General features: G+C 42.9%; 1 protein-coding gene across 1 annotated transcript; it reads left to right on the top strand.

Annotated features, from left to right (window-relative positions):
* Window positions 1–1117: 1117 nt before the first annotated feature.
* On the top strand, window positions 1118–7496 carry LOC310819433 (ZP domain-containing protein; the record flags this gene model as incomplete). Its single annotated transcript, XM_083690725.1, has 6 exons — window positions 1118–1179; window positions 4312–4487; window positions 5999–6396; window positions 6523–6619; window positions 6729–6933; window positions 7363–7496. The coding sequence occupies exons 1-6, from the start codon at window positions 1143–1145 to the stop codon at window positions 7494–7496; spliced, it is 1047 nt and encodes a 348-aa protein (XP_083546851.1). The 5' UTR covers window positions 1118–1142.
* Window positions 7497–12290: the final 4794 nt, after the last annotated feature.

Genomic DNA, 12290 nt, shown 5'->3' with positions numbered 1-12290 from the left:
AGAATGGTTGCTTGTTGTTATCTGTGTCGTCTTTTCCGACTGGGTAGGACTATTTTGCAGAGAGTTGTTGGCTATGCTAATTTGCAACATTGAAGAAAATGTTAAGATAACCTGAAGGAAAAGCTCCGCCCAAGCAAGGTATTTGATTGGTTTGACGTGTTGTGAGGCGTCACACATTTTTCAGTTTTCCACCCCTTGGACAGGTACAATACATTTAGGCGTGGCATCAATACATTAAGGCATGGTTTGACAAAATGCATTTCATTCAGAAAAAATAATGTTTTTCTGCACGCATGACTCCAGACAAGAGCCTGGGGGCACAGAGTGGGCTACATAATCATCACTGATTTCAAATGTTTACTATTGTAGTCAGGCTTCATAGAACAACCACATATGATAAATAAAGGTGATATGTGGTTGCTGTAATGGCTTGATAAGAACTGGATAGGTTTGTTGTATAACAACAAGATGGCGGCGCGTGTACACGCAGCGACCACTCGCGCTCCAGAGAATGCGGTGTTTTGATGGTTCCTGGTTAGGAGGAGAAAGTAGTAGTAGTAGTAGAAAGGAAAACCATTTTCGACTAATGGGACGCACCCCTGGTCTCAACGAGGTTAGGTGGGATTAAACTGTGAGCAGGTGGATACAATTAACTGAGTGCAACTGAGTTCAGAGTTTAACTGTACATACAGTACTGCCTGGGTTATCAAATCGTTTTGCTACCCCAAATATCGTTGCAAAAGTAGCCATTAGTAGAATCATGTTGTAAGAGGCCCTACATATGCAAATGTACATGGCCAAAATTTCATTAATTTGTTGTCTGGCATTAATTATTTCGGCAGATTTTCTGATGTCATAATCAGTGGTCCTCTGAACATCACAAAGCACAGAATTTCCTCTGGAGAGTATGTCATACAGTGGACACCGACTTCGAGAGACCTGGGTGACCTTTTCCCCATTTGCTTCATTGCCGAGGGTACCTCTGTGTACGTTTAATTTCATAGCATGGAACTCATGACCTTCTTTTTCTTTAATACTTTAGTATGTGATGTGCCATTACCACTATAGTTTGCATCGAGCATCGAAAGTCTCTCTCCTCTTTTCATTTTAGATCTACATCTACCAGCGTTTATCACTCAGAGATGAGATGTGTTGTGGTGACGGTTCAACGGGGGATTGGTTTGTACCATACAATCCTTTAATTACATACAGTGTGTGATGTTTATTTAATTTGCCCCATCTAAATTAAGGCAAATAAGTGATCTATACTTGTCCTGATGGATGGGTGGGATAAAGAACAAGTGCGTGAGAACCGGCCTCCTCTCCCCAGTATTCTTCTGGCGAACGTCCAGTCACTGGACAACAAGCTGGATGAACTCCGGAGCAGGATGGCGTTTCAACGGGACATTAAGAACTGTAACGTTATGGTTTTCACGGAGACTTGGCTCGACCCTTCGGCCCCAGATTGCGCCATTGTTCCACACGGATTCTCCATTCACCGCCAGGACAGGACAATGACATCGGGGAAGAGCAAGGGGGGAGGTGTCTGCTTCATGGTGAATAACAAGTGGTGTTCAGACGTGGAGATACTTTCATCGGACTGTTCTCCCAATTTAGAGCACCTCATGATCGGATGTCGACCTTATTATTCGCCCAGGGAGTTTACATCGGTTGTGCTTACAGCTGTCTATATACCACCAGACGCTGATACCAACCAAGCGCTGCACGAGCTGTATGGAGTTATCGACAGGACGGAGACCTCACGGCCCGAGGCTGCTTTCATTGTGGCTGGGGATTTTAATAAAGCCAACTTGAGGAAAGTCCTGCCGAGATACCGCCAGCACATCAGCTTTCCCACGCGAGGCGCAAACACGCTCGACCATGTTTACTCTCCCTTCCGCGACGGATATAAGGCCCTCCTACGACCCCCATTCGGCAAATCAGACCACAGCTCAGTACTGCTTCTGCCTTCCTACAGGCAGATACTCAAACGTGACAGGCCGGTGACGCGGACCATTCAACGTTGGTCTGACCAATCAGACTCCGCATTACGGGACTGTTTCAGCACTACGGAGTGGGATGTGTTTAAGGACGACAATTTAAACACACACACGGACTCGGTGATTTGCTACATTGGCAAATGCATTGATGACGTCGTGCCGCGGATTACTGTACGGACATTTCCCAATCAGAAGCCCTGGGTTAATGGAGAAGTCCGAGCCAAACTTAAGGCACGGACTGCCGCCTACAACTCAGGTGATTTGGAGGAGTACAGCAATTCCAGGTATGCACTCAGGAAAGCTATTAACATTGCTAAGAGACAATACAAGGACAGAATGGAGTCCAACTTTGAGGGCTCCAACTCAAGGCACATGTGGACCGGACTCAGAACAATTACAGACTTTAAAGGGACTACGAGTGTGACTGAGGAAGTGTCTCCATCTCTCCCAGATGACCTTAACACCTACTTCGCACGTTTTGAGAGCTACTCTCCGGCTGAGGAAGTACAGATGGACCAGGACCCCTGCACACTAGCAATAACAAGGGCAGATGTGTGCAAATCCTTCAAAAGGATTAATCCACACAAGGCCCCTGGTCCGGATGGCATACCTGGCCGGGCTCTCAGGGTGTGTGCAGATCAGCTGGCAGGTGTGTTTACAGACATTTTCAACCTGTCACTGCTCCAGTCGGTGGTCCCCACATGTCTCAAAAAGTCCACCATCATCCCCATCCCAAAGAAGTCCAAAACATCCTGCCTCAACGACTACCGACCAGTAGCACTGACTTCCATCGTCATGAAGTGCTTTGAGCGGTTAGTCAAATCATTCATCACCTCCTCCCTCCCTGACTCACTGGACCCCATGCAGTTTGCATACAGGGCAAACAGGTCCACAGACGACGCCATCGCCCTCGCCCTCCACACTGCCCTCTCCCACCTGGACCAGAAGAACACATATGTGAGAATGCTGTTCATTGACTACAGTTCAGCATTCAATACCATTGTGCCCTCCAAGCTCGCTGTGAAGCTCAGGGACCTCGGGCTCAACACCACGCTTTGTGACTGGATCCTGAGCTTCCTGACGGGCAGACCCCAGGCAGTGCGGATAGGAGGCGCCACATCATCCACCCTGACTCTCAACACCGGCGCACCCCAGGGCTGCGTGCTCAGCCCTCTCCTCTACTCCCTGTTCACACATGACTGCGTGGCCACACACAGCTCCAACACCATCATCAAGTTTGCTGACGACACGACCGTCATCGGCCTGATCACCGACGGCGACGAGACGGCGTACAGAGAGGAGGTGAGAGTCCTGACATCTTGGTGCCAGGACAACAACCTCCAGCTCAACCTCAGCAAAACTAAGGAGCTGATCGTGGACTACAGGAAGCGGCAGGGAGCCGGGCACGCCCCTATCACCATCAACGGGACGGCAGTAGAGAGAGTCAGCAGATTCAAGTTCCTCGGGGTCCACATCTGCGAGGACCTGACCTGGACTCACCACACCGACGCCATCACAAAGACGGCAAGACAGCGGCTCTTCTTCCTCCGCAGGCTGCGGAGGTTCAACATGGACTCCAGGATACTCTGCAACTTCTACAGGTGCACCATAGAGAGTATCCTGACTGGCTGCATCACCGCCTGGTACGGCAGTTGCTCCGCCCTCAACCGTAAGACATTACAGAGGGTGGTGAAAGCTGCCCAGCACATTACCAGGACGGAGCTGCCATCCATGGAGGACCTCTACACTCAGCGCTGCAGGAAGAAGACTAACCGGATTATTAAAGACCCTCATCACCCCAGCAACAAACTGTTTCGGCTGCTCCCGTCTGGCAGACGCTACCGCAGCATCCGGTCTCGCACCACCAGACTCAGGGACAGTTTCATCCCACAGGCAATAAGACTGTTGAACTCCTGAGCTACTTAGCTCACCACAATGACACTTTAAACTATGCCACTTTATAACATGCCACTATAAAATGCCACTTTATACCAGTCGACATCTGGATAAAAACGTCTGTTTACATTTCACTTTTTACATTTACATTTATTTAGTTTTGTATTTAGGTAAATATTGTTATTGTTGTTGTTTCTTTATTTTTATTTTTATTATTTACACTTCTTATTGCACTGTTGGAGGAGCCCAAGACTTAAGAATTTCATTGCCAGCGATTGCTCTGTAACTGTTGTGCATATGACAATAAAACCATCTTGAATCTTGAATCTTGAAATGGAGTTGGTATTACCCTGTTCTTCATATTAGGTCCCAGAATACATAGCATTCACTGCTATTATGTCTTTTCTATTCTCAGGTGAGGCCAATGTGATTTGCAGTCAGAACACAATGACTGTGGAGCTGGAGAAGACCTCTGTCATCGCCCTGCATGAGGACCACCTGCGCCTCAACGACCCCTCCTGCAGTCTGTTTTCCAACGGCACACATGTGATCGCTACAATGTCCCTCAACTCCTGTGGAACCGAGCTAGAGGTGAGGATATGTCACTTCCCTATCTCTGCACCACTTCAAGGCATCAATCAAACAGGTTATTACTATCTGATGTTGTGAGTGGGCATATGGGTCATTCCATAAATGGCAATGCCAAAGTGTGACATTGGGGTCAACATTTCTATGTGGTCCAATACAGATAAAAAACATGTTTAGTACATAGTTTAGGATATCTAGTTCCGGGAATAAAATTCAAAGTAACGTTTAAATCTTATTTTTCTACTGACCCAGAAGTTATGGCTTCACACAAGACTTCCACATTTTGGAATTTCTCCAGTTTTTTCATATTTTCAGCATGAGTATCATCCTATTGCTATGCAAATTCCTGCACAGGACATTCAAGTACACTCAAGTCATTTTGTTGTGTACAGTGCTAAGTTCAAGTATAATGGATTACAAATTAGTATATTAGTATATTAAAGTATATTAAAGTCAACTATACTTTCAATAAGCATATTGTATGACAAATTATAGGACATGTAACTCAAGTTTACTTTTTGTAAGTACTGAATATAGAAGATTTATAAATTAATAATTTAAAGGTAATGCAGTTCAAGTATACTTTAAAGTATATGGTAGTACAAAGTAAATACATATAAAGGTGAAGAATGTAGTTTTGTGCATTGCTGCCCTCTTTGGCTACACAGACTATTTAAAAATGTGCATATGCTATGTTTTCTAATAATGGTAAACATATCCTTGTAAACAAACACAACATAAAATAAATATGTAAAGGCTAGTGCTCGACCTCGACACCAGATTTTAGAAAGTGCTTTGTTTCGACCAGGCGCTTCACTGAATGTTCTTTACCATGAGATCTCATTCCTTGATCGCTACAGATTTATCATGGCCATTTAGCAGTCATTTAAAATGCAACAATGACCAACTGGACCTTTAAGTCTACTTTTAGAAAATATAGAAACATATGAACGTATATTATGTACACTTTTAATCTATTTTCAGTATGCTTTAGCGTATTATTTTTTCAGAATCCACTTTAAAATGTTGATGTCAGCAAAATATAAAACTTAAAAAGTGGATTATATGTGGATTAGCGCAATAAAGTGATTTTTCAAAAATCTAAAATTTATTCAGGATTCAAAATGGCATACAATTAGACATGAGTTGGACTGGTGTGTCAAGATATGTCTTTCAAGTATCTAAGTAAGGGAATTACAGTAGATATCCCAAAACTGTCTTGATGAATTGACCACAGCCAAGGAATGTTGAAAATCGTGTTCATATGTATTTTTAGCAAACTATCCCTTCATGTCTGGTGTAGCGGTAACACTCCTGTCTTACGCATTGCGGCAAAGGATTGACTCCTACTGTATAAATAGACACTGAAAGTTTGAGAGTGAGGTGTCACACCTTTATATGGATATTTTTTGCAAAGTAGTTACCTTGATGAATAAGTTGTCAGTTGAAAAAGAAATTCCCATACACTGCAGCCCTCCAGTAAGAAAACTCTGCTCTAAATTACCATTTTGCAGGAGGACGACAACAACCTCATCTTCAAAAATGTGATCACGTCCTTCGACAAGCCCAACTCGGTCATTACTAGAAAGGTAGTGGATATAGGCTTCTCTTGCTCCTACCCTAAGAAAGGCACAGTGTCTCTGGAATTCACTGCACACAAGACCCCCTTTGTGTTCACTGAGAATGGCTTCGGCACATTCACCTACCAGTTTGAGTTCTTCCAAAGCAGCCAGTTCACCAGGATGGTGGATCCCAGGTCCTACCCGGTAGAGGTGGATGTGAAACAGATGATCTACATGGAGATCGAAGCCACCACTCACATCACAAACACTGAGCTCTTCGTAGAGTCCTGCAAAGCCACCCCAGCTGATGATCCCAACTACCACATCTATTACAGTATCATCGAAAATGGGTGACAAACAACAACAAACATTTTCAATGTCCTGGTACAATGTGTGACTGTTGAGGCAGTAAGATTCAGGTAGAGCTCCTATTTAGAATTACGTGAGCTAACTGAAAGAAACTCTTCTCTTTCCAGATGCATGGAGGATGACACTGTTCAAATCTATTCAAACCACCAATCTGTGTACAAGTTCAGTATGGAAGCGTTCAAGTTCATTGGGATGTATGACCAGGTATGCAGGTTGTTGGAATTCAGCATTTTTATATAGTGCTTTTTTTTATATAGTAGAGGAATAATTGCGACACAGGTCATTGATCTTTTGAACCATCTGTACACTGTAGGTGTACATCAGCTGTTCAGTCATTCTGTGTGAGGCTGGGAACCCCAACACCAGATGTTCTCAGGGATGCATCAACTCCACCTCCTCAAATTACAACTCTTCCTGGTCTGGTCACAAACATCACAAGAGAGAGGCCGTCCTCCAGACAGCCATGCACTACGTATCCCAGGGTCCCCTGCGCATGAAAAGGAGTGTTGAGAGCACAGGTAATTCTGACACTACAGTGTTCCAATTCTCCACCCTTTTCCCTGAAGTGTCCACTTGTGCACTCCCCTACATGAATATAAAAGCATGGAATTGGTATAAGCACATGCTCTTAAAAGTAAAATATATATATACTGTATATAAGTCTATGATATAACCTCTCTAATATTTACAGTTGTTTCTCAAATGTAACATTAGACAGAACATCTGCCTAATCTTTGGTTTTCCATATTCAGATCAAGCATAATAAGCCTTTTTAACTCAAGGAATAAGAAAACACTGCTATGCATGACTAAAGTGTCCTTTTCTGATGATTGCAAAACCAGTAACACAGCAAGTAGAATGTTTTTTGCATAATTGTCATGACACAAAGGCAACAGATTGATTTGGTTGATTGATTTGGTGACATTTCTTATTTTTATTCTCAACAGTCTCTGGTTTGGGTCTGAACCTCAATGTGGCTGTTGTTGCTGGATGTCTCCTGGTTTCTGTTGCCATGGTGTTGGTGTTCAAATCCAGAGAGTCAAGGATCAAATACCAAGCCCTTCCTTCCACTACATGCTGAATAAAAAAGCTTTCCACCATGCAAATGGTGTTAAAAATGTTACAGTGTAAAATCAATTGGTAGAATCAGTAGTTTCTCTGTTCTAAGGTAACTTTCCATTATTGTGTAGATTTTAAGGCCATACTGTTATGCGTATTTCACAAAACTCATACAATCTGTGCTAAATGTATAATAACAAAGTGGCTTTGGTCATCTGTAGTTGCAGTATCCTAATGTTGTGGTTAGAGGTCATGTTTGTTATTATTCTTTTGGAAGCACAGTCGCAGACCTTTTTAGTTCATCCTTGTCCAAAGTTTGCAGACACATGAGCGGATTACCATGACTACAGTATAGTTAAGTAACGATGAATAATCATAATGTATGTCGTTAACATTAATTTCCTATTGGTATTCAGCCATAAAGGCAGATGGTAATGGTTATCTGTATGTAAGAAACTGTACACTGTACAGCTAATCCTGTCTCTGGCTTTAAGTGATTGATTTGGTGACATGCTGTCATGGAATACATCTGAAATGATAAATGGTGTTGTCTGCTAGTGCATTTTTGTGGGTTTACTAAAGTAATGTAATGGTATATGACAAATGGTGATGGGAAAAGTAGGGTATATGGACATTGTACTGTATATTGGCTTGTTATATGGCTTGCATCACCATGTCCAACTATTACTAGTAATCTGTATTGCTTTTTATTATTATTAGTGTTACGCTATGAACGTCGGCGGAACCAAAAGACGGCGCTAAGGGGTAGGATTAGCCCGAAGGCGTATTTAATAATAATAATAATAATAATAATAATAATAAGGGAAAGGGGTAGGGGAGAGTAATCCGATAGAGTGGTCGTGGGTCGGTCCAGGGTTCGGCAGGCAGGCGGGTAGTCAGACGAGCAGGGGTTCGGCAGGCAGGCGGGTCGTCAGACGAGCAGGGGTTCGGGAAGCCGGGAGGTCCAGTAGTCGGGGAGGGGGCTAGGTCCGTGGAAGGGTCGACGAGGGGAAACACCAGGGAGGACGGGGTATCTGGATGTGGACACATGGGAACGCGGTGACAACACAAACAAACACAGGATACTTGAGAGAGGTAATCTAGGGCTAGAAGCGTAAGGAATACTCGAAGGGTTAACGTGGGACGCAGTACGATCTGGCACTGGAGAGAAGATCGGGGAGGGTTCTTATGGGCAGGTGATTGGCGATGGGTAGCAGGTGCACTGACAGGCGATAGGGAACAGGTGCGCTGTCGACTGGGAAGACGCTCCAGTGATGACCGCCGTGGCCTCGAGGTGGTGCCAGAGGGTTGGTTGGGAGGGGGAACCGTAACAATTAGCCTTTTTCTTCCACCTCTACGGCTTAAACCACTTAAGTTAGAAACTTTATACTGTGCAGACTTCCCCACGTCGGGTTTCTCCTTCTGATACTTTTTATACATACTCAAAATAATTGGCATGAAATCCCATTCATTCCTATAGACATTCACTCAGAAGGCGGGACATTTCTAAATGTGTCTTCTATTTCATATTTTAAGATGGACACCCCAAACCACCTCTACAATGTGTATTCTAACTCCACTTAAAGAAGTTCTAAACATACATCTGATCATTTATACGTTTTAAGCTATGCTCGAATTTGCATAAAATCCCATTCATGTCAATGGTACATTTTGAAATCTATTTTTTCATATTTTGAGCTAGACAACTTTATCAGATGTTACAATGTGTAGACCTACTCCACAATGAACTTCTATACACATTTTTAACTATTTTGACTTCTTTACCTATTAGCATTTGAAGTTGCCCTAAATTAACATGGGTTTCAATGATGACAATTGCGTTTCTATGACACATTTTAAGATGCTTCTCCTCTTTCATCCTTTAAGCTAATCACTCCAATCCACCTTTAACTTATTTAACCAGGCAAGTCATTAAGAAAAAAATGTTATTTACAATGGCGGCCTGGCAAAAGACAGACAAACCTCTTGAGGGAAAATGGGGTAGGGGCTGAATATAAAACATTTTAAAATTAAAAGTACAGTTAACATTTATCCAACACACATAACACTATCCCGTTTTAAAACGAAGCAAGTGCAAGGTGATTTATTTACAATTTACAAAAAGTGTACAGAAGATAAGTGAACTACCAAAAAATAAAAATAAACAAAAGAATCTCAATCAAAAAACATAAGGGTACAGCCAAGGGTACAGGGACTTAGGTCTCTCTAAGACTGCCTCACAAACTGAGAGAGGGCCCATTCTTTTACTGGAAGCTCCTCCCATCAGAACATTCCAAAACAGACATACTATTACAGATAATTAATTACATTTCAAATGTCTAATTATAATTCATTTATACAGTATAACTAGATTATTACAGGTAGAACACATCCAGTATAACTAAATTATTACAGGTATTAGGTAGAACACATCCAAGTTTAGTTGATTGACAACAATATAAATTAATAAATTATTCCATCCAATTGAAGTGCGGGTGCACATGCGCACCGCGGGACAGGCACTACAAAGCCAGCCCAGTGCTGTGGTTCAGGTCATAGCAACCGCCAACCCGGAAGCTGCAGAATAACAGGGAGGACGAAGACGGGCGACACACAACAAAAAAGCAAACAGACCAACCAACAATAACCAATGCTAACAAATAAACATTGAAAAACTTTACCTAATGTGTATGTGTTCTTTCTGGGCATGGTACTAATAACACCAAGGACGCGGGTTTGATCCCCATTACAATAAGTAGTGGAACCCAAATTAGTTTGACTGGAAATTTCTAAGCCGTAGCTCACAGCTCTTCATGGTCAAGCTCAGTTGGTTAGAGCGTGGTGCTAATGGCTTCTCAATCCCTTTCTCCCAAAAGAGCTTGATCCCTTTAAGTCTCCAATGATCCTTTGTCCCAAAGGGGCTCCTGTATTTGTAGTACTATTTTTGTTTTTGCCCGGCTAGCTCAGCGCATGAGACTCTTAATCTCAGGGTTGTGGGTTTGAGCCCCACGTTGGATGAGGCTTTTCTCCAAGTGAAATGCCGTTAACCTCAAACTCCCTTAGAAAATGCTGTCAAACTTCACTCACTGCAAACACCTGACCACCATCCAACTGGCCATCAAGCCCTGAGTTAAGTGAATGTCATTCTTGTGTGGTTCCAACTCACCATTTGGTTGTTTATTTTCTCTCTGAAGGGAAGGAAGTCTTGGACTCCTTTCAACTGGACTCTGTGGTGCTGTAATGGAAAAGGCTGCATTTTCACTTGTTTGAGCTCCACATTCGACAATGCTTTTTTTCCAAGCTAAACTGACTAACTCTGCAAAATGCCATCAATCTCAAATTCCCCTAGAAAATACTGTCAACCTTCACTCACTGCAAACGCCTGACCAACATCCAACTGGTGACGGTCCATCATACCCTGAGTTAAGTACTTCCAGGTACAGAATAGGACTCATTCTTGCATGTTTCCAACTCACCATTTAGTTGTGCATTGTTTCCCTGAAAGGAAGGAAGGAAGTTTTGGACTTTACAATACTGACTTTTCAACTGGACTCTGGTGCTGTAATGGAAAAGGCTGCATTGCCTTTTCTGATTAAATGAAATGAGATACCATACTTAATAATAATGCCTCTGTGTTTAAGCACCCATCTGGACCAGCTGCCTCTGCTGCCCCTCTGATTGTCCCTGCCCCTGCCCCTGTTCCTGCGTCTGCCTCCACACTGAGGACAATATTGAACTTGTCTATGGTAAATATTTCATCTGTACACATGATTGTCATATAGTACTTGTGCACTCCACGACTGTAACTATGGATCTGGTGATGATCATTTGTGACGTATTCTTTTTGACTGTGATGTCTTGTCCTCTGTTTGCTGTAAAAAAATAAATAAATAAAGACATTTTTTTCCCCTTTCTCTTTCAGTTCAATAAGACAAGGTTTGGTGGTGCCCATGTCACTGCATCAAAGCCAAACCTTAACTTCGTTAGGAGGCCTGCTCAGGTGAATATACTACAGGCTTAACCATCAACAGCTTGGATTGTAGTAATTACACAACACATCATTTGCTCCATAACACACTTTTTCACCATCTCTTTATACTCATTTTCTGCTAAAACACTCGCATTCAAACACCCCCCCCCTTTCCTTTTTTGCCTGTCTCTTAATTGTAATGTGATTGCCTCATGATTGCTATAACCGGTAAATTGATACTGTATATTGCTTATTTCTTTTGCGATGTCTTGAAGAGCTAAACATAAATCAATGCTACTTTGTTCTAAAACCCTGTTTACTATCTGTTTTGAGGAAAATTCCCTCTGTGGTGGAAGTCTAGGATTTACCACTCTGTACTTCAGCTCTTCGGAGGTAAGAATCAAGAAACAAGTCCTGAGTAGCCACAATATCTGAGTCCGGTATTTATTGCTTGCAAACAAGAGACAAGAGCGTAACAGCAGCCCAGCATAGATCCGGGCGTCTGTTCAGCACAAGTCTGAAGAGGCGATTATCAGGGTTGTCTTTTATACAGTTTAAACATAATGGTAGGCGCCACCAAGGCTATCGGCTGATGGGCCTGTGCTTACGCAGGGAGGGGGTGAGAGAGCGAAAACAATGGGGAGACTTTCTCATTGATCAATCAGCGTTCAACATTTCACACCTATCGGCAAGATATGTCCGTTCCCCCATTACTGCGCTCCCTCACCACTCCCTCCGAAACCACCGCTGTTCATATGGTAAATTATACAATGCTTCTCAGAACAATGGCTATAGAACTTTAGAAGTGTGGCACAAGAAAATGTAATCACAGTATTTACACAAGTT

Source organism: Argentina silus (genome assembly GCF_951799395.1).
Source record: "Argentina silus genome assembly, chromosome: 1".
NCBI classification, from domain to species: Eukaryota; Metazoa; Chordata; class Actinopteri; order Argentiniformes; family Argentinidae; genus Argentina; species Argentina silus.
Note: the sequence above shows the minus strand (reverse complement) of the source record. Positions and strands in the feature narration are given on the sequence as shown.